The 23,628-nt window shown below is 41.1% G+C and overlaps 1 protein-coding gene across 2 annotated transcripts in view; it reads right to left on the reverse strand.

Moving 5' to 3' along the window:
* SMC3 (structural maintenance of chromosomes 3) overlaps positions 1–22,727 on the reverse strand; it is a 47,346-nt gene extending 24,619 nt beyond the window's left edge. The window contains exons 1-11 of one of the 2 annotated variants that reach the window (XM_043551010.1): positions 22,710–22,727; positions 22,632–22,657; positions 13,367–13,442; positions 11,891–11,929; positions 10,945–11,012; positions 10,172–10,243; positions 9,910–9,989; positions 7,329–7,407; positions 5,576–5,693; positions 1,529–1,704; positions 1,211–1,291 (exon numbers count right to left, since the gene is read on the reverse strand). In XM_043551010.1, coding sequence (XP_043406945.1) covers positions 1,211–1,291; positions 1,529–1,704; positions 5,576–5,693; positions 7,329–7,407; positions 9,910–9,989; positions 10,172–10,243; positions 10,945–11,012; positions 11,891–11,929; positions 13,367–13,442; positions 22,632–22,646 — 804 coding nt within the window. In that variant the 5' untranslated portion in view covers positions 22,647–22,657; positions 22,710–22,727. Of the gene's footprint in view, positions 1–1,210; positions 1,292–1,528; positions 1,705–5,575; positions 5,694–7,144; positions 7,164–7,328; positions 7,408–9,909; positions 9,990–10,171; positions 10,244–10,944; positions 11,013–11,890; positions 11,930–13,366; positions 13,443–22,631; positions 22,658–22,709 lie in introns of those variants that run through there. The other variant, XM_037903846.2, reaches the window with a different exon arrangement.
* Between the last annotated feature and the right edge of the window lie 901 nt (positions 22,728–23,628).

Below are 23,628 nucleotides of genomic sequence, written 5' to 3' on the forward strand. Positions count from 1 at the left end.
TCCCTCAAAATAATTCCTTTTGAATTAGAGTACATCTTTTTAACTATCCAGCCTTGATTTATAAATGGTCCGTGATGGGGAATCCACTATGACCCATGGTAAACTGTTCCAATGACTAATGACTCTGTTTTAAAAATGTACATCTTACTTCCAGTCTGAATTTGCATAGCTTCAACTTCCACCCATTAAATTGGTTTATCCCTTTCTCTCCTAAACTGAAGAGACCATTATTAAATATTTGTTCCCCATGTAGATACCTGTAAGATTGAACAAGTCACACCTTAACCGTCTCTAGGTAGACTAAATTCTTTGAGTCTATCACTATAAGGCATGTTTTCTAATCCTTTATTCATTCTCATGGCTCTTCTCTGAACCCACTCCAATTTATCACTATCCTCCTGGAATTGTGGACTCCACAATTCAGTATAATATTCCAGCAGCGGTTGCAACAGCGCCAAATACAGACTTAAAATAACCTTTCCACTCCTACTCGAGAGTCCCCTGTTCATGCATCCAAGGATCACATTAGCTCTTTTGACTACAGCATCATACTGTATGCTCACATTCAGCTGATAAACGACCACGAACTGCAAATCTTTTCCAGGGTTCTGATTCCCAAGATAGAGGCCCTCATCCTGTAAGTATGGCCTACATTCTTTACTCCTACATGTATATATTTGCATTTAGGCATATTATTTGTCTGGGCCCAGCTTACCAAGCAATGCAGATCAGTCTGTATCACTGACCCGTCCTTCATTATTTACCACTCCCCAATCTTTGTGTTGTCTGTAAATGTTATAAGTTATGATTTTATGTTTTCTTCAAGGTCCCTAATAAAAATGTTAAATAATGTAAGGCTAATACCAATCTCTGAGGGTCCCCACTAGAAACACACCCGCTCAATGATGATCCCGCATTTACAACTACATTTTGAGACCCAGATCAACACTACTACCTTTATAAATCAAACCTGTGATCTCATTTTATATATATCAAATTGGTTTGACAGGATTCATTTTCCATTGATTGGAATTAAATAATCAAATAACTCCAAATTCTGTGTTTAAATTCACTCAAATTTGAGATATCTGACTGAAATGTTCACACACACAAAAAGTGACCCAAAAGACTTTTCAAGGCAATTAGACTATGTATAGTCAATGCAAAAACCTTGAGTTGCTCACGTTAGTACACTGCTTCTAGATTTTACCTCCATTTTATCTCTAGCATCTTGCTGTGCATCTCTCAACTGCCTTGATTTTTCTCCACTTGTCTCTCGTTTGGCAGAAAGCTGTACAGAAATAATATTGCTTAATGAATAAGTTCCATTTTTTAAATCACTCATTGATTCAGAAAGAAAATGTTAATTTGGTACATTAACGAGCACAAAAATTTCACAATTTAACTATTTCACAATTTAACTAATTCTATTTACGGTAAGCAAATGTCCATACAAGACTATGTATGTTTAAATATTAAGTGTTCGTCACAAAGGAAATATGTAATGAAGGGTAACAAGATGCTTTACCTCATCAAGTTTAGCACGTGTTTCATTGAGTTCCTGGTTATAAATGGTGTATTCTAATGCTCTCCTCATTTTATCCCACTTCTGATACTGAGCTAGTTCTTCTTTCTCCTCTTCCAGGGTATGTAATCGCTCTTCAATGTACTTCAACAACTCATTGATTTTCTCTCGTTTACCCTCTTTAGAAAATGAGAAGCAAGACAAAGACAGCAACTAAATTATTATTATATTCAGAATATTTGTTTTTCTTTTTACATCATTCTCTTATCTTTGATTCATAAGTAAAGCTTTTGATTTGAAAAAACAGATTGACTGAAATGAAGATCTAGGTCTGGACACCTCTTTCCAAAAACTCCCATCTTTCAAGGCTCATGCTATTCCAACTCGACTTCCGTTTCTCAGTAGGGAATAGTTAATGGGCAACTGTTCCGAGCATAAATGTAACAGAATGAAGCCATCGCTGGACTTTGCCAAAAATATTATATGTGGGTATTTTCTGGAATCAAATTATCAAAAATTGAAAGCTCTATTTATAAAGCTACTGCACTCTAGGTCTCTACTCTAAGTCTAATATAAATTCCATGTCTCACAAGTACAAGGTAACTTAAGTCAATTCAAATGTGTGCTCTACAAGCTCACAATCCAGAAATCTAACAAAGATAATTAAATTGCAAATGCAAGTTTAGTCAGAAGACTACACAAACCACAGCAACAGCCTTTTATGGACATTCTCTTCCATAAAGTAAAGGGGATATAAAGGGACTCTAGGAGCCCTGGATCCAGCTGGGGGACAATTTCACCAGTGCAGAAACTGTAGAATACAGTCACAGGCTGCCTTCCGGGGACCTCCTCACAAACTCTGGCAGAAGGACCATAATGCGGTGGAGAAGTGTGTCACTGCAAGGCAAATGGGTGTGTCTTCTAGGTAACAAAGACAGCAGACTCCCAAGAGTCAACAGGTTCAGTGCCTTTTACACTTCCCATTGTGAAGAGCAAACAAATAAAACCACTCATTTAAACAGATCTCTAAAAGAAGAACAAAAGTGGGTGCTAGAATATTAATGCATGCCACAATGAAGTTGAGATACAATGCCCAAGATACAAGATTCATTCCAATGAAGCTAAAGCAGTTCACAGAATGCATAACATCGGTCTAGAAAAGGCAGCTGGTGTGCAACTTGCTGCTCGATCCATTAAACACCAGCACCAAAGGAAAAAGATCTAATCACTTCTACAGAAGCTAGAATACAGATAAAATTTACTACACTAAAGAACATTTTGGAGATACAGAGGGCAATGGGTTTCAGCAAACTAGTTTACACTACCAGAAAGTGACAGCCCCTGAAAGAGGCAAGAGAGTATGCTAACTATGCAAACAAAATTTTCATGGGAAGTTGATTACATACATAACCATAATTTCCCAAACAGTTCTCTTGAGCAGTTGATGAGGACTTTGAATAATCATGTCAATATGTTACTATTAAAACAGAATGTTTTACAGGCTTTCCTGAATGAACATGAAGCTGCACTGAAGAGTCTTATTTAATACACTGTTTTTGAAGCCTGGTATAAATACAACTAAGTTACATAAATGAACCAATCAACTTTCAAAAGCTTTAAAAAAAGTCAGAAATTTTCAGTAAACTAGATCAGTATTTTTGTCTCTGTTGGACTGTATGACTGCACAGACTGATGCTTTCTAAAGGCACTCCTGTCATCTACAAATTAGCAACATACATCGAAAGTATTGGGCAGGTACTATTTTGGATGATGTAAGGATTGTTGTGTTTAAATTGACTTTGATGTTAAATTCTAATACAAATTGATACCATAGGTCATTTTCAATGCATGGCAATTTTTGATTCGTCTGAAAAATAAATGCTAATTCTACTTATAGCAAAGGCTTTTGTAAGTAAAAAAAAAAATTTACATTTAGTCAACATGAAGATCATGAAAGACAAAGGCCAGACAATTTGGAGATAGAGCTGTCTGTCCATTGAGTATTCCTGAACTGTTGGGGATTGTGTTTTGGATGTAAAGGTTGAACCTCTCTAGTCTGGCACCCTCGGGACCTGATCTGTGCCGAACCAGAGAATTTGCCGAACCACAGGAGGTCAATGCAGAGTGCCAGTGGGTCTCCATAGGCGCGGGAAGTGGAGGTGCAGGGGGTGCTACAGCACCCCAAGGCTTTGCAACCAGTGTGGCCCCCCGCCGCCACCCAGGGTCCCAGCCACTGGCCCCCTGCCTGGGGGCTCTACTGCCAGCCCCTGGTCCTCGTCCTCGTCCTCCCTCCCGGAGCCTGAACGCTGCAAATCAGCTGTTCGCAGCGCTGCATAAGTGCTGGGAGGGAGGAGGAGGTGGCGGTGGTGGTAAGTGCAGGGCCACCAGCGCACAAGAGGCATGGAGGGAGGGGGGAGGTTGGCACCGTTGGATGCTCCACACCTACTAATTTTTCCCCGTGGGTGCTCCAGGCCCAGAGCACCCATGGAGTCAGTGCCTATGCTGGAGCACAGATGTTGCCGGACCAGGGAGTGATGGATTACAGAGGTTCAACCTGTATAAGAAAACGGGTAAGGTAGGGAGATGAGAGGGAGAATGAGATAAAGATATCAGAACGTTAATTGAAAGTGTAACTGTTGCCTTAAAACCAGGGGCCATGTACTCCCTTGCATAATGAGAAGGGGTCAGCTAGAAGCCATTTTCATAGATTTGGCTCCTGGGCCTCAGCTGCTGTTGTTGTGCTTTTCAGACAGTCCAACATGCCAGCCTGCACTTCTAGTTCCCCCACTCCTTAAGTGTAAATTAGGCTCCAATTCTGGCTCCATAGAACAGTGCAGGCTGGCATGTTGGCTTCTAGCTGACCCCTTCACTGGTATACATGCAGCGGGGGGATTCTGAGTTTTTGGCTGCCTGGACCATATCAGAGTATTCAAGGGCTGGGAACTGGAGCTAGGTTGCCTGATGAGCATTATGCAAAAAAAAATCCTCGGAAATGATTGACTGCTTTTACAGCAATGGATGACTTCAGCTACAAGCCATAGTTGTGTTCATTTGTGGTGGGGAGTGGCGAGAGAATAGATCAATGTTGTAGCTGGATTTAGCTGTGGTTGTCATGGAATTTGGTCTCATTATGCAACCAGTGTGGCCCCCCGCCGCCACCCGGGGTCCCAGCCACTGGCCCCCTGCATAATGCCTTCAGCATTTATAATGGTGTTAAATATATAAAAAAGTGTTTTTAATTTATAAGGGGGGGGGGGGTCGCACTCAGAGGCTTGCTATGTTAAAGCAGCCACCGGTAAAAAAGTCTGAGAGCCACTGAGCTATGGCAAGAAGATAGAACCAAACACTGGAAGTCTGTTTATAGCACGAGTGAATTCCATTGTAAAAAAAAAAAAAATTTTGATTTCTGTGGCATGTTGGGAAAAAGTGTCAAATTCTGCATTTGTGGAGTCCACAGGTGCCTGACTGAAATGAACGGGGAAGTTCTCAAAATTTAGAGCTATTGTTTCAGGATTCCTCAGGAAGACATCAATGCCAGTTTGCATGTACAAGTTATGTCCACAAATAAGGGCTAGAAATGTAACTTTTAAGAAGTGAAAATTGACTATGGAGCACAACCCGGTAGCAAATTTCATAGCTGAAGAATATATGATACTCTGGCCCTAACTCTGAATTTTCTGGCTTTTTTAAGTTTGTAAGCATCATAACCCAAGCTTTTTTTAAACGTTATTTATTTTAGCAGTGCCAGTGGATAAAAATTTCCCCTCCCACTGCTTTGGTGCAGCATTCTGTGTACTGGTTAACTGCCACCTGCAACCCAGCAGTAGGTTACATGTGTAGATGTTCTATAGAGTTTGTAAAGCCCTTTGGAATCTTTGGAGTGAAAGAAAAAAATTAAAATATTAAATTTATCAAACATTTACAAATAAAAGTAAAGAATTAATTTTAACAAGCAAGTTATAAACCCTGAAATTAGTGGAACTATGCTGGCACGAACTAGGACATTCCTTATATAAAAGAAACACAGGGGATAAAGATAACTATTTTTACCCGTTTCTTTCATTAAGGAAATACTTTCTTCTTTACGCTCATCATACACTCTAGTACCAGCTACTTCTCTTAACAACTTCAGTCTCTGAGAGTCAGGAGCTGTTGCCATCTGGTTGATCTAAGAATTCAAGAAAACAAAGTTACAAGATTACATTTTGAACATCATGTTCCTTATATAGTAATAATGATCAACATCCCATAAGAGATCTAATATGGCGCATGTCTCTTATAATTGTTTAATTACAGCAGAACTTAGTTTACCAACAGACCTGATAACTCTTTCCAGTCAGGTATCATATGCTTAAAATCAAGCTAGTATGAAACATTCAGCTGAAAACCCACCCTGCCAATTTCTAATATATACTTGCTTAAGGATACAATTCTTCAGGACTGGGTTTTTTCAGGAAGATTAGAAATTCTCATTTACCCTACTTTCCCCCTTTTGAGACATGAATTACTTTTTAAGAGACAGGAAGTTGTATACTTTTATGAATCTGCTTGTAATTCATTTTTCTTAATTTTCAAATGCTAGCAGTGTAAGTCAGTGTTTCTTGGACTTCAAAGGGAGAAAATATATCAGCTTAACAGATTTTCATAGAAACTTAACTATGCGCATTAATATTCTGCTGCAGCAAGACTACCTCTTACTCTCCCTATCTCCACAAGGCCACGTACTTCAACATATCATGTCAAAAATAAAAAAACACAACCGTCAGCTCACACTGCAGTCGTCCTTCACACCACCAGCACCTGGCGCTCTAACATGACTGAAATTGTGTATGGGCTTTAAATAATTAATACCATGCCAGGTTCACTATTCTTCTCTAGAACTTTAACCATTCTTCATAAGAATTTTAGTTGTTCCATCTTTATGGTATGCTTGTAGATAAAGGTTTTCAATTTATACAGAGCATGAAGACTAGTATATCTACTTCGACTTTTAACCGGTGATAGGATCCACGTCGGCTGACTCCTGCACTAGCACAGAGTTACTTTCTAACTCAAGTTTTTTATTTGTTCCTCAATTTGGCAAATTCGGTGCATAGCAAAAACATATCCTGTGTTGCTAAATGGGAATTATCGATACTGCTCTTATTTTTTCAGTTTTTCTTGTCAGTCAAGTACTTGCAGATAAAATGAGTTTTTCAGTTATTGGTCAAGAGAACTATGTTTAGGATTGTGAAGTCAAAATTCTGAATATAGACAATTGGCAGATTCAGCCGTTAGACATGATATTAAACATGTCTTGCCCCACAGTGAAAGTCAAACAAGTTCAATACTGACAATTCTGTAAAACGTTCTGAACTGGAAAATATAACATAGAAATACAAACAAAAAATGGTTCTAATTATTTTCAGGGCTCTTCTTGGAAGTCAAGGATTTCGAAAGCTACACTGATACACCTGTTATGATTCAGTTTTCTCTGTACTTAAATAAAGCTGGTAGATTACAGCAACATTATATGTGGGAACACTTATAAAATAGGGGCTTCTAATCAGAATGATGGAGGAACACAATTACTTTTCTTTATAATTACAACTACTTTATTTCTATATAAAGGAGCCGTACCTTGAGGAATCATTTTCAAAATAAGAGTGCACGGGAAGAATTAGTCATTTCTATATTGTTTAAAAGTAAAAAGAAAGCCTGATTATTCATTTGCAATAATTAAGTTAAATTGTAGTCCTCCAAAAAGTCTGAACTTTCTTTATAAATGAGTGATTTAATTTTGCTTTGTGATAACCAATCTTACCTTTCCTTGTTTGACAATATAGTAGGGATTACTGCGAGAAAACCCAGCACTTTCAAGAAGATTCATCACATCATTTTTCCTGTAAATAATTTCTCAAGTAGTAAGTATATTTTTAAAAAACTACATATGACAAACATGACCACTCAACAAATTCAGCAAAACAGTACTAAACCTACACATATGAAAACTGCACGTGGTGCACTCTCCCCCTTACGGTATCTCTTCAAATAAGTTTCTGTATATGATCATACCTAATCATGTACTAAAACCTAAACTGATAAACAATAAATGAGAAAATAAAAACAGAAAGAAACTAAGCAAGACATATGGGGCTGGGAAGAGATTACAACCAAGAAAGCTACCCCACACCACCAACAGACTAGTATACGTAACAGAGAAACTGATGCCACAAATAATTTGGAATTTAGCATAAGATTTTGCTTCTTTTCTTCTCATTTTCAGTTATTAAAAGCAAGTTGCTGAGGATTATATAATTAATGCAACAACATTAACACTATCCAATAATTAGTTAGGTCAGCTGATGACTCCTAAAACGCCAAAAGGAATTGATAAAGAAGTATGACCATTTGGACGAGTGGAGACATCAGCAAGTATTAGCCATACTGAGAAGAGCTGAGTTGTCAGAAAAATTGTAAAGCCATAGTTTAGTTTAACATAGGTATTTTAAAATGAAGTGTCATATGTCAAGATAGCTCATATTAGAATTTTACAATTAGTTTCATTCAATTTTGGTAAAGAGGAATCTACCAGTTTTACCAGGCAATTTAAACATGAAGAGGTACTAAGAATAAAAATATACTTAGCTCTGGCTCTGTTGGCCAACTTTGTCTTCGTGCCTGAACAATAAAACTTAAACAAGAGAAACAAGATACTATATTTTCTTTTCTGTGAGCCAAGTTTTAAAAAGGATTTGTATTGCTAATGCATTACTGTGGTTTAACTCACTAATCTTTCAACTCTGGAGGTTAAGATTCAAATTTTGGTAAAGTCAAGTCTTTTCTAGACTCTACTTATTCACATAATCCCTTGCCCCATTAATGCGGCAAGATTCGAAGTGTCCAGTCATGAGAAAGAGATGCCTGGAATAGTTGGTGAGAACTGAGGACTACTGGTAAAGCAAGTTTAGAAAGAATACACAGTGCCCATGCTATGACTGCCTCAAGCTAGTAATATTAATTCTCACTTTCATGAGCATTCAAATTCATCTTTAAGTGTAAAAAAAGTTTTAGAGAAACTTTTAAAGTTTACAGGTGATAAGAATGGCCCTTAAACTTGACAGCCTTCAATCTCTAACACCAATGCGGGGGAAGCTGAATTCAGATAAAGGAAAAAAACTCAAGTGATTTATCATCTAACCTTCCATGAGTAAATAAAGTTTCATGAAAAAAAAAACGTGCATATACACACATGCATTCCCATAAAATCTCTCTACTGGATTCAATAGGAGGAGGGGGAGGAGTATTGCTGTTTGCATGCAAGTTGGAGTCTGTTTTGAAATACTCTTGTCACTGTATAAAGGTTTGTTTTTTCAATAACTATTTTCTTCATACACAGATCATGTACAGGAGTTTGAGAGCACAATCGGAAACACCAGACAAGGTCCTCCACATCGCCACCAATCATACCAAATATGCCTCTCTCTCTTGGCAGCTGTACATTCCTGGTGACAAAGGAGGATAAGAGAAGGCTTCAAGCGCATAAGTGGTTGGGATCAGAGGACTGGGAATGAAATTCTGTGCTATTTACAACCTGTACAATTCCACTAACTTCACAAGATAGTTGTGTGGAACAGAAGTAAGTGCAGTTTGGTGCTAAAGCAGAGAACCTTGCCTTTGAGGAGATGGGAATGGAAAGAAGACGGAACTACTTTGTGGAAGTTTGAGGTATGCTAGTTATATGTAGTCTTAAAACTACTGAATGCCATGTGCCTAGGAATAAAAAAAACAGTTAAAGAAAAAAACAACTTGGCATATAAAAAAAGTTATTTCAAAACAGATTCCAATTTAAAAATAGAAAAGTATTGTTCCTTCCATTGAATCTAGTGGAATTCTTCTCTTCCTGTCCTTCGGCCTCAACATACAAGCACTAGCAGGAATAGTGAACTTCCTACTAGGCCTAATCCCATTGAACAGGCCTAATGGTAAGAATTACTCTTGAAGAAGTATTTATAGAATCAGACCCCTAACTTGTCATGCAGGAAATGGCATCTTCATGTTCAAACTGTACAAATGGTAACTATTTAAATTTCAAAATAAATGTCAATTTAGTTATTTTTAAAAAGAATGGTGACTTTTGGAAATACACAGAAGTTTTCTTTTATGAAATTAAATGGGTATCAAATTCAGCCCACTCACACAGTTCAGATATTATATAAGGACTAAAAATAAAGTTTTATTAGCAGACTCTATTAGTATTAAATATTGCTGACAAAGGAACTCATATGTTATAAATTAATTCAATCTAAAGGTATAAATAAATAAATACACATGCTGAATGATTTCACCACACTTTACAATATTATGTATTCAGTTCATTTTGGGGGAGGAAAAGTAGTACCTACGTCACCATTTTCTTGTCTAAGAAATACTGGTCCTTTTTGGCTCCAATAACTCTGCGAAGAGAAACTTCCTCTTTATCAATCTTAAGAAAAAGAAAAAGCACAAACTCAACTGCCAGTGATAGTCATTTATGATTAATCCACAGTATTTACAGTATTTTCCACTAAGACTGAACCAAAAGGTAATTACTTTAACGAAGATTCGAATAACTAAGGCTGCAGTCTAATGAGAAGATGTGTTTTCTAGAAAAATTTTTAAACTTACTGGTAACCTGTTGTCTGAGTTGTCAAAAATAATTTCCACAAATGCTGAAATAACACGAGGACCTGTGCCTTCCTAAAGAAAAAAAGATATTTATTTTGGTTAGATTACTCCCTCTTTAAATTGATTTTTAAAATGTATATTTTTCTTGATTTCTCAAAGACTCCGAAGTAATTTATATACACATTACTTATCTGACAATTTTCAAACTTACATTTCTGAAAATAAACTTGAAATGCATACAGCTCAAAAGGTCATATGTACATTTTGCCCTCTGTCTACAGTGCAGGAATTATGTAAGATGTATAATAATCATGTGCCAAAAGAGTATCATATCCAGTTTTCTGCTGCACTGTTGTAGACATTTAATGGAGGTTGAAGATATGGAACTTCAAATATTTTTTAAAAATCAAATACTGATTATATCAGTAATTTGTAGTACTGCAACTTTTTTGACTGACTGTATTAGGGAATAGTTAGGTCTATAAGCTGAAAAGACAAATTGCCTACTAAACAGTGAAATGCATATGAGAATTTTGTACTACTTAATTAGAAAATCAGTGGTTCCCTTGCCATGTTACAAAAAGGCAGAATTATGTTAATTTATAGCAAAATAACTTTTGCCAGGAGGCAGTGAGGAAAAGCTGCTATACACACTTTCAACAAGAGCTGTTTTTAAGTCTTTGCTTTTCAGTGAGTTGCCTACTTTACAACAACAAAATACTTTAACACATATTACATAATTTTTTGTTTTGTTTTAAAGTATCTTCACTTACATGCAACAAAGCCAGTCTCTGCTCTGGGCGAAGATGACTAAACTCATCACTGAGGACAAACTGAATTGCTGTAATTTAAAAAAAAAAAAAGAGTAGTAGTACAAAAGGTCTGTTCTTTAAGAGCAGTACTCAGTATGTTTCTTTATAACCAAATTGTATCCTTCTTTAGTTCATATATTAAAAGTAACATAGAAGCATTAAATCACAGTGTCTCACTTTTTAAAATAAACCGTTCTTGGGTCTTGGTCATTTGGCCTTGTCTATGCTAAATGTTGCTCTGAAAAATTTTCCATTGTTGCCAACCCCAGAGCAATGAACTGTTGAAATAACAGTAATGTAAACAGTCACCAGGATTTGCACCATGTCACGTAGACCTGCTCAGAGCAGGTTTAGAATACACAGTACTTAAAAATGCAGGAGGCACTTGGAGCTTTGTATATACTACTACCACCACCACCACCGCAGCTGCTATCAGTCAAGCAACACTGGTGTTAGAAAAGGTGATAACTATTTCCCAAAAAGCCACATGTAGATGTAGCCTTGAGACAGCATAAGTGATAGTAAGCAATCTACACTATATTGCTCGTGTCCCACAAGTTATAGTCAAAAATGATAAAGCACAATGGGGAAGCATCACAACTGCCGAAGACTCACAAAACAACTACCTGATCTCACCTAAAATACTCTGGTGTTTGTTTTTATGACACAGGCAACTTACAATTTACTCAATTAAAAGTATTAAAGAAAGTCGCTGGTACTACACTTGCCTGATTTTCCTGTCTTCTTATTTTTAAAGATTTCCCCACCCCTTCCCCTCTCTTTTGCAATGTAAAAAAAATACACAAAGGAAACTTAATATTAAATAAGTGCATAATGTAAAACAAAGAAAAAAAGTTTACAGCTTTTCAGTCATTTAGTTGTTACATGTAGCAACAGTAATACATACCATAGAAAAAGTTACTTTTCCCAGATCCATTTCTTCCCACTAAACATGAAAGGTAACAGTTATAAATTCAGAAGTTTTCATGAATTTAAATAAATTAAATGGTATGGCAATACATGAAAATTCAGCAATGAATTTAAGAATCCAACTTTAGTAGATCTAGACAAAATACAACCTTCTAGGAATCAAAGCATCTTTTACAGGATGGATCAGGGAGTCATTACCTGAACAAGATAGAATGGCGCCTAGCCCCAGTTCCCTCCTGCCCCACAACAAAGACATTACTGTGATCTACAAAACCTATGATAGAGCATTTTATAGCCAAAACATTTATGATATTAAACCAATCCAGATTATTATAATTATCATTCTCTGTATTTTTACTACTAACTTTTGGCCAGATTACATCAATTTTAGCCCTGGATCCATTTCTTAGATCCTTCAGTTTCAATCCCTCATATTTTACAAGATCCTGAGACTGATCCACACATACAACAAATATTTAAGTCCTCAATTTGCTGATGCATTCATTTCTTTGCACCTGACAAGAAGAGTACAGCTTTAATTATATTTAACCAGCATCGAAACTATTGGTATAAGCCAACAGGTCTACACCAATACATATACAATAGTTTCCTATAATCAGATCAACACCTGTGAATATTCCTATCACATTGATATGACATTTTAAGAGAGAAATAATGGTAAGACAACATTTTTCTTTTAAAAACAAATGTCTGGATGATTTTTTTTTTAAACTCTCATTGAGGTGAGACTCAAGATGCATGTGACATAAGCAGGCACAGTGACATTTAACAAAATTTTTTAAATGTGCACGAATGAATTCACTCAGCCCTTTAAATATACAATTAAATTACCAACAACTCATTTCTGATAATATATACCAAAGTGCAAAATCTAGCACTTGAAGCATCAAATATTATTTGACCACAATATTACTAATAATTTTTTGACATTTTTCTTTCAAGTCTGTCGGTTTTTAAGTGGCAGAATATGTAACACCCCTCAAAGTATTTTAATCAAGCTGAACCTTAGAAGGTATTACCAGACATCCAGAATGTAATTCACGAGACACAGTTCAAGTATTCCACAACCCTGATCCTACAACAAGCTCCATGCAGGTGAACCTCTGTGTCTGTGTGGAGCCTCACTGACTTCAATGGAGCTCTGCACAGGTGGAGGGGTCCACCTATCCTATACTGAAGCTTACTGCAAGATTAGAACCAATGAACAATCATTATGGCAAAATTAAAATTAAATTATCTGCAAATTATAATAATTCTTCCTGTAATACGTATCTGACATTACTGGAGAGAACAGTTTCAAATTTAGTTAATATGTACACAACTGCCTCTGAAATCTGAAGGGCTCTCAAAAATCATAAAGACCACTGACTTGACCCTTGATAAAAAATGAGGTAATGCTAGTTCATACTGTAGTATGTTTATAAGAACTTACCAATGACATTGTGTTTTGAACTGAAAGGATCTACAATTGTTTGATCTCTGTAGCTTCGAAATCCCTGAATGATCACCTGATGGATAAACAAATAAAATAATCTTAAAAATCAAGAAAACTAAGTTAGGTTTGTTTGTTTTTTTTAAAGAGGTACAAGATTTTAAATTTGTAACTCAAATGAATAGGTTTCTATTTTTTTTAAAAATCACAATACATTTAGTCATTTTTTCTCTCCGGTCTTGCAGTTCAGATCCAAGTACATTTTAAGAAATTAAGGGTGAGATTTCAAAAAAAAACACTTCTCACCCCAATATAAGTTTATGAGTAGCTTTTCTCTATCACAGAAGGTACACTTGTACACATTTAGGTCAAAGAATAATAAATAAGGAAATATTCAAATAAACTCAACCTTGCTGTCACAGCATAAAGCAACATGAAAGGATGTACTTACAATGACAGGTTAGAGTAAAAAAAGTAAAGGGCTCAGTTCTAGCAGGACAGGAATGTTTTTTAATTAATTAATTTAATACCCCAATTAGCATATTTAGCATAAGAGTTCAACTTGCAAGCTCTAAGCAGAGCAGTGGCTGCATGTAAAAATTATAGATTACAGACCTATTTCTATATAGGAAGTAGACAAACATGCTCAGTAAGCTTTTTCGGCGTGTGGTGCTAAAACTAGTGAGCAAGATCAAAACCTCTCAACGTTAAGAAGGCTGCCAGTTTCAAATGGAATAAAATCGAGTCTTCCTTTTCTACCATTTATGTTAACCTTTTTGTGAAAATGTGCATTTACATAGTGCTAGTAGTCCAAGTATTTTCCAGCCAGGAAGAAAAAGGTCTTTGTCCCAATGAGCTCACTTAGTACATACACACAAAAACTACAGGAAAGGGATTAACTGAAGGTGACACACAAATCGGTAAATTCAGAAATATCTCTCAGATCTATTAGAGAAACAAGGTGGGAGCAGTAATATCTTTTATTGGACCAAATCCTGTTGGTGAAGAGACAAGCTTTCGCTGCACAGAATGGTTCTCCAGGTCTGGGAAAGGTACTCAGCCTGTTATGCATAAATATTTAACATATACTCTAAAGGACCATTCAAGGAGAAGTGGCCTGTTAGCACCCCGGCAGCCATAGGACAAAAAGGGGAGTTAATAGGTTACAGATTATTGTAATAAGCCATAAATCCAGTGTCGTTATTAATCCCATGATTTTTAGTATCTACCAGAGAACTATTAATTTAAGTTCCAAAGCTCATCTTTTGAAGATGTGCAGGTTTCCTTTGAGGATGAGGACTGAGAGGTCAGATACGGTGTGATCATTTTGTGAAAAGTGTTTGCCCACAGGTGACATAGTGCTTTTGTCTTATATTTCTGTGTGAGTTCATTCAAGTGCATACTGACTGTCTGGTTTCACCCACACATTTTTTATTGGGACATTTAGTGCACATGTTATGATAGGCATATGTAGGACGCATGGATCTTGAAAGGTGTATTATGGGAGTGGGGGGTAGTGATCATTGTAGCAATGTAGATATGTCTGTGAGTTTTACATCTGTTGTTCTGGCAGGGTCTTGTGCTGCTCTGAGTTGATGGGACCTAGTTTGTGTGGAGCTTGCTTCTGATGATGAGCTGGGCAAGGTTGGGGGGTTCTCTGAAGGCCAAAAGAGGGAGTTCAGGAACGACTTATTTCACGATGCAGTCCTCATCAAGTATGGGTTGTAACTGTTTAATGATAACGTGTATGGATTCAAGCATGGGGCGATAGGTGACAACTAGGAGTGTTTCAGAGACAGAGGATTTTTTTCCTCCTGTATTCAAGCAGGTTGTCTTGGGGTATCTGGATAGCCTATTCCATGATGAGATCTACTTTTCTGGTGGAACGTCTTTGTTTGGTGAAAATATTTTAAGGATGTTACAGCAGAGGTGGGCAATCTACGGCCTGCGGGCTACATCCAGCCTGCAGGACCCTCCTGCCCGGCCCCTGAGATCCTGCCCCGGGAGGCTTGCCCTAGCCCCTCCCCCGCTGCTCCCCCTCACCTGCAGCCTCAGCGTGCTGCACCGCCAGTGTCCTGTATTAAACTGCTCCGCGTAGGAATGTGCTACTGGTAGCAGTTACGGAGAGCGATTTACTACACTACACCGGCACAACCCTCTGGGCGGCGCAGCTGTAGCACCACCAGCGCTCTGCTGCGTGGTAAGGGGGCAGGAAGCGGGGGGGTGGATAGAGGGCAGGGGAGTTCGGGGTGGTGGTCAGGGGGCGGGGGTGTGGATGGGGTCAGAGCAGTTGGAGGGCAGGGAATGGGGGAGTTGAATGAGAGTAGGGGCCCGGGGGGGGGGGGGGGGGGAAGAGAGTCAGGAAGGAGGTGGGGTTGGATGGGGCAGCGGGGGGCAGTCAGGGGCAGGGGCTCTAGGGGCGGTCAGGGAAGGGGGGGGTTGGACGGGGCAGGAGTACGGGGGGGGCATCAGGGGGTGAGAAGCGGGGGGGGGGGGGGGGGGGGGGGCGGAGGCACAGCTTGGCACAGCCTCCCCTAACCGGCCCTCCATGCAATTTCCGAAACCCGATGTGGCCCTCAGGCCAAAAAGTTTGCCCGCCCCTGTGTTACAGTGTGTATCGCAGACTTTCTCCTTGGAGATTATTCTGTGGTATCTCAGGGCCAGGCTATAGATGGCAGATTTTCTTCATGAATGGTCCCTTAGACTGTGTGTTAACTACTTATGCTAAACAATCTGTTCCATCTTCTATTTAGCTGTGACACTCTGGGCTCGTCTACCCTGGCCACAGCGCGGCTGCAATCGATGCAGCGGTATCGATTTAGCGGGTCTGGTGAAGACAATAAGTCAATGGGAAAGCACTCCCCATCAACTTCAGTACTCCGCCTCCCTGAGAGGCGAAAGCTAGGTCGGCAGGAGAGCATCTCCTGCCAACATAACGCAGTGTAGACACGCATTAGGTCGATGTAAGCTACGTAGCTCAGGGGGTGATTTTGTCACCCCCCTGAGCGACTTAATTTACATCAACTCAAGCGGCAGTGTAGACCAGCCCTCTGAATACCCTTCCTAAATCTGAAGAAAAGCTCTGTGTAGCTAAAAAGCTTAAATTTTTTGGACCAATTTCTACAGGTGAAGGACATTACTTCATTCACCTTGTCTCTCTCATATCCTGGGACCAACACAGCTACAACAACACTGCAAAATTCAGATACTCTGTCAGTTCCACATTTTTTTTCTTTGTATGTAGTAGAGATTTCAGTCTGGTAAGCTAAAGTAAAATATAGTGCATAGGATATTTGTATCTTAAAACTGGCTCTACATACCAGAAAAACTCAGCTAGCTTTTGGAGTATATGTCTATCTCAGGCAAACCCCTCCAATCACAAAAGCACATAAGAACGGCCACACTGGGTCAGACCAAATGCCCATCTAGCCCAGTACCCTGTCTTCCAACAGTGGCCAATGCCTGATGCTTCGGAGGGAATGAACAGAACAGGTAATCATCAAGTGATCCATCCCCTGTAACCCATTCTCAGCTTCTGGCAAACAGAGGCTAGGGACACCATCAGGAGACTCCTTTAACTCTCCCCAGTAAGCCTAATGTCTTTAACTCTCCCCATGTCTGCCTAATACAAGACTGAGTGAAATGAGAGACAAAAAGGAGGACATAAGGGAAAACTATAGAACCCACTTTTAAAAAATTACATTTCTCCAGCCTAGTTTTTAGGGAGAATACTTGTAGGAGAAACAGCACTGGTGTTGTTTTCATCTTCCTCCCTCTAGCTTATTCCCTCAATTGAAAATTGTAATTGTGTCTCAAATAGGTAATTATAACTATGGGTAGGAGCTAGGGCTGCCAGATGTCCAATTTTCGACGGGACAGTCCAGTTGAAAAGGGAACCTGATAAGTGTCCAGTCAGCACGGTAACCATCTTCTGCTGCCAGAGGGCAGGAAGAGCAGCAGCTGCTGCTGGAGCCTGGAGGAGCACATAGGAACGGCTCTGGAAGAGAGGTACTGGAAGCTCCCACGTCCTGCCCCAAGCGTGGCTCTCCCTCCCTCACCCTGCCACAGTTACCCCTCCACCCCTGTAGCATGGCTCTCCCTCCACCGTCCTGCCCCAGTCACCCCACCCCCAGAGCTCTTCTCGGCTGGCAGGGGGAGGGAGGTGGAGAGAGCATCAACTAAAGGTGGGGGAAGAGGAGCGGGGGGCGGGACTGGTTCCAGTGCTCAGTGTCCGATTTTCACAAATGAGAAAGTTGGTCACCCTAGTAGGAACAGACGAGCTATTAAACACCAATACTGTTTTCCTACTAATATTCTCACTACTGAAGAAAAGAAGAAATAGATTATATAAGCAAAACTGCTTCTACGCAGAATAGTTTTGTTGGCATCTTCTTTTCCAGTATTCTGACCCCAGCATCCCTGCGTATTTATTCAAAATTGATAAAAAGCACCTATTCTGGGACTTAGGTACCATACATACAATCATCAAAAATGCACACAAATTCATGAGATTAAAAAGACTAGAAAAATCCTCTTGACCTGCCAAAACAATCTTTCCCTCTACTACAAAACTCCCATTCAAATTCTACCCTGAAAAATCCTGATAAAATACAATAAATGCTGCAAAGCTCATGTATTCCAGTAGCACCTAAAGACCCCATTGTGCTATGAACTGTACAAACAGAATAGAAGACACTCCTACTCCCAAAAGCTTATAGGCTTAATAGACAAGACAAAGAATTGGGAAGATGGGGGAGGGAAGAGAATGGCCTAATTCATTCTTTAATTATTTTTTTTTTAAAAGCCTCTGTCAAACAGCAGGGGTAAGTCTGAGTTTATGAATCAAGGACTCGCCATGGAAAACAACTCTTGTTTACACTCATGTGCTGTAAGCTTGGATACTTCAGATTACAACTCCACTGATATCAGACAAAGTGAAGCAATCCCTAAGGCAGACAGGACACAACACATATAGGGGCTTAGAGGTTAAGACCAAAACTTCACAAGAAATCAGATAGTTGGCCCTCTCACAGAGGAAATTTATTCTTCATCTGCAGAGCACAAACACCACACATCACTACTGGCAACTACAGCTAGTTATCTGGATATCCAGAAAAATTGGTGATACCAGACCACTAAATTGAAAACCTGAGAAACAGCATCTATACCCTTCATTCAGGAAAAATGACACAATCTTGACCATTCCTCTGGCTACATCTCCCACTGTATAAAGTCTTCTATGGATTAACATACAGAGATACAGACATTCAGGCTTCAATCACTGTTAAGCACTGAGTAAGTCACTTTCTCATCTGACCCAGTCACTGAAGTTTAAATATCAAACTAATATTCTCCAACATACTAAGACACCATAGCCAGTACCTCCTTATTAACAGCCACATACAAAATGGGAAGGGGAGAGGTAACAAAATGAAACCCTCACACAACACATCCCTCAGGGAAGATGGGAAATAGCTCAGTACTAACTACTCTTTGGCCCATCTCAAAAAGAAAGAAATGTAGCCATTAAACATCACACGTCCCTGTGCTAGGGTAACAAGTGAATCAACACCACAACAGTTGCAAAGGTAACGGATAGATCTGAAATATTCTTTTACAGGGTTCCTGGCCAAGTGGATAGGGGAAAAGGACTAGATTTCAGTCAGGCTTTTTGACACAGCCCCACAGGACATTCCCATAAGGAAGCTCAGGAAATCTGGTCTTGATGAAATTACTATAAGGGGTGTGGATTTTAGTAAAGCTTCTGAGACTGTCCCACATGACCTTCTCATAAACAAACTACGGAAATGCAACCTAGATGGAGATACTAAAAGGTGGGTGCAAAACTGGTTGGAAAACCCTTCCCAGAGAGTAGTTATCAGTGGTTCACAGTCATGCTGGAAGGGCACAAGCAGGGTCTCGCAGGGATCAGTTCTGTTCAATATCTTCACCAATGATTTAGATAATGGCATACAGAGTACACTTATAAACTTTGCATATGATACCAAGCTGGGAGGGATTTCAAGTGCTTTGGAGGACAGGATTAAAATTCAAAACGATCTGGACAAACTGGAGAAATGGTCTGAAGTAAACAGAATGAAATTCAATAAGGACAAATGCAAAGTACTCCACTTAGGAAGCAATAATCAGTTGCACACATACAAAATGGGAAATGACTGCCTAGGAAGGAGTACTGCGGAAAGGGACCTGGGGGTCATAGTGGACCACAAGCTAAATATGAGTCAACAGTGTTCCAAAAAACAAACAAACAAACATCATTCTGGGATTTATTAGCAGGAGTGTTGTAAGCAAGACATGAGAAGTAATTTGTCCGCTCTGGTTAGGCCTCAACTGGAGTATTGTGTCCAGTTCTGGGCACCACATTTCAGGAAGGATGTGGCCAAATTGGAGAGAGTCCAGAGAAGAGCAACAAAAATGATTAAAGGTCTAGAAAACATGACCTATGAGGGAAGATTGAAGAAACTGGGTTTATTTAGTCTGGAAAAGAGAAGACTGAGAGGGGACATGATAACAGTTTTTAAGTATGTAAAAGGTTGTTACAAGGAGGAAGAATAAAAATTGTTTTTCTTAGCCTCTGAGGATAGGACTAGAAGCAATGGGCTTAAATTACAGCAAGGGCAGTTTAGGTTGGACATTAGGAAAAACTTCCTAACTGTCAGGGTGGTTAAGCACTGTAATAAGTTGCCTCAGGAGGTCGTGGAATCTCCATCATTGGATATTTTTAAAAGCAGGTTAGACAAACACCTATCAGGAATGATCTCAATAATTAGTCCTGCCACAAGTGCAGGGGACTGGACTAGACAACCTCTCAAGGTCCCTTCCAGTTCTATGATTCTGTAACTGAAAGACCATATCCAAAGAGTAGTTATCAATGGTTTGCTGTCAAACTGGGAGTGTATCTAGTAGGGTCCCAAAGTGGTCGGTCCTGCATCCATTAGAAGCCAATATTTTTATTAATGACTTGAATAATGGACTGGAGAGTATGCTTATAAAATTTGCAAATGACACCAAGCCGGGAAGGATTGCTAGCAAGCACTTTGCAAGACAGGATTAGAATTAAAGTGCAAAGAATTGCACTTGTGCATCTGATTTTTCCTTCTTAATTACAAAATGGGGATAGCTGGCTAGGTGGCAGTACTACTGTGAAGCCTCCGGGGATTCCAGGGGATCACAAATTGAACATGAGTTAATGTGATGCAGTTGCAAAAAAGGTTAATATTCTGGAGCGTATTAACAGAAGAGTTGTATGTAAGACCCGCTCTACTCGACACTGGTGAGACCTCAGCTGGAGTACTGTGTCCAGTTCTGGGTACCACACTTTAGAAAAGATGCAGATAAATTGGAGAGAGAGTCCAGAGAGAAGCAACCAAAATGATAAAAGGTTTAGAAAACTAGACCTACAAGTTTAAAAAACTGGGCATGTTTACTCTTGAATTTTATTAACCCAGTTAGTTTGGTTTTAGAACTAAGGACTCCAGGTTTTGCTGGATTTGCCTAATAAACAATCCCCCCCTCCCCAAAAAAATCAGAGACGGCAACAATTTAAGAATTTCTCAGTCTGAACAGATGGTTTTAATGAGAAAAGGCCTCTAAACAGTTTTTTTCTGAAAGAAGTGGGTTTATTTTGCACTCCTGAATGGAGAGCTTGACAAACATCAGCAATGATTCCAGCACCTCTTAATGTGCTTAGAGAAGTCTTGGCCCACAAATCCCCCAACCAGCACCAGACCCTCAATGAATGACACTAGTGAACACTCAAATACGTAACACATTGTTTGTTACCTCCAAACAATACTTTGTTCCCAATGAGGTATGTCTAGAATAGGGTTATTGTGTTTTTTTTAAAAGATGATTAAAATTATTAGCTAGTATATTTTGTAAAAATCCACCTTTTATCTTAGTCTATCATATTTTGGAAGAATAACTCCAATGTAGACATCCAGCTACTTTATCTATAAAGTAATCTGAAAACACTCACGGTCATCAAACAGACTAACCAAGTTACTTGCCATCTGGAATAATTCCCCAGTCAAGACTTCACGGACACTATGGGGGACGCACAAATATTCTTTAGCTCTTGCCCAGTCGCATAAAATTTCAATCACTGTCATGCTCAGAAAAGAACTTGTCACCTGTATGCCTCACACTGAGTCTTCACACATCTCTATTTTCAAGGGCCTGAATGATTTTGCTCCCACTAACATCTGATGTTCTTTCCTCAATGTCTGCCTCCTCTTCACCCTTAGCTTTGTGCCCTTCTTTTAAACTGCCCTAAAAAGCTGATGAAGTGAGCTGTAGTTCACGAAAGCTCATGCTCAAATAAACTGGTTAGTCTCTAAGGTGCCACAAGTACTCCTTTTCTTTTTACGAATACAGACTAACACGGCTGTTACTCTGAAACCTAAAAAGCTTGTCTCTCTCACCCACAAAAGTTGATCCAATAAATCATCAGTTCTCAACGAGGGTCCGGGGGGCTGCGAGCAGGATTCAGGGGGTGCTCTAAGCAAGGTCAGCATTAGAGCCACTGGGGCCCAGGGAAGAAAGCCAAAGCACCACCGTTCAGGGCTGAAGCCCAGGGCCCCACCACCTGGGGCAGAAGCCAAAACCTGAGCAACTTAGGTTAGCTTCACCCCCCCCCATGGTAGCGGGCCCCGGGCAAGTGCCCTGCTTGCTACCCCCTAACACCGGCCCTGGCTTTTACAGGCACAGGTGGGCCACGGCGTTTTTATAACATTTCGGGTGGGCCTCAGAAAAAGGTTGAGAACCCCTGCAATGAACGACATTACCCCACCCACCTTGTCTCCCCACTACACGGGGCACAGTCGGCCACAGCTGGGCCACCTAGCATCCTCCTTACCCCTTCAAAGGCACATCTTGTCGGCTGCCCGCCCCGCCCACTTCTCTTCCTTTACACAGACGTTAGTTACATGGAGCTATGGGGCAGGGCTGAGCTCCGGGCCCGGGTACAATTCCCCCCTCTTCCCGCCAGCCCCACCTCCCTGCCGAGCAGGCTCTGAACCGACCCACGCGGGCTTCGGCACCCGGTGGGCCCCAGCCGGCAGAAGACACTGGGAGGGCCCGGAGGCGCTCTCCCCTGCCAACAGCCCTCCAGGCCCCCACAACAGGGCCCGGCATTCACCCCAGAGCCGCTCCCCCCAGCTAGGGCCTGGGCCCCGCCGCCCCCGGCTCCCCAGGCCCGGCCCTCTCCCCGGCAGGGGGGGCCGCGCGGAGCCCGCCGCCTTACCTGCTTGATGTACATGTCTCCGGAGGATGGGGGCGGCGGCTGCCCCCGCCGCGCTCGGCCTCCCCGCTGCCTCCCCCGCCTCCTCGCGGCGCGGCAGCCCGAGCCCGCTCGTCAGCCCACACACAAACAAAATGGCCGCCTCCCCTCGGAGCGGACCACTCGGGATGTGGAGCAGGGGCGGCAGGGGCAGGGCCGAGACGGGCACGGCAGCGAAGGTTGCGGGGGCGCCGCTCACTTACACCCCAAGACGGCGCTCCCGTCCCAGCCCAGCGCTGGGAAGCGAGCGAGTGGACACATTCAGGTCCGCTCCTCACACCCCCGCCCGGGTGCGACAGGTGGTGCCGTCCGCTGGGGTCAGGGTTGGGCGCCAAAGGCAAGTGCAGGCGGAGCCGGGGGCTGAGAGAAGGGAGATGGAGATAGGGGGTGGGCGGGCAGGTGGCAGGAGATGGCTGTAGGGGACGGTTCCCCCAGGGGGCGCTATGGGGTGGGAGTGACAGGGGATGGCTGAATGGGGGCATCGCCTATGGGGTGGCAGGGGGATAGCTGTATAGGAGGGTTCCCATGGGGGGTACTGTGGGGTCACAGGGTGGCTGTATGGGAGGGTTCCCGTAGGGGGGACACTTTGGGGTGACAGGGGGATGGTTGTATAGGAGGGTTCCCGTAGGGGGGCACTTTGGGGTGACAGGGGGATGGTTGTATAGGAGGGTTCCCGTAGGGGGGCACTTTGGGGTGACGGGGATGGCTGTATAGGAGGGTTCCTATTGGGGGGCCACAATGGGTGGGGGCTTGGCAGGGGGATGGCTGCATGGGAGGGTTTCCACAGGATGCACTATGGAGTCACAGGGTGATTGTATGGGAGGGTTCGCATACCGAGTGCTATGGGGAGACAGGGGGATGGCTATATAGAAGGGTTCCCATAGGGGGGCACTATGGGATCACAGGGTGGCTGTATGGGAGGGTTCCTATAGGGCTGCTATGGGGTCACAGGGGGATGGTT

This window comes from Chelonia mydas, chromosome 7, assembly GCF_015237465.2.
Source record: "Chelonia mydas isolate rCheMyd1 chromosome 7, rCheMyd1.pri.v2, whole genome shotgun sequence".
In the NCBI taxonomy this organism is placed as follows: Eukaryota; Metazoa; Chordata; order Testudines; family Cheloniidae; genus Chelonia; species Chelonia mydas.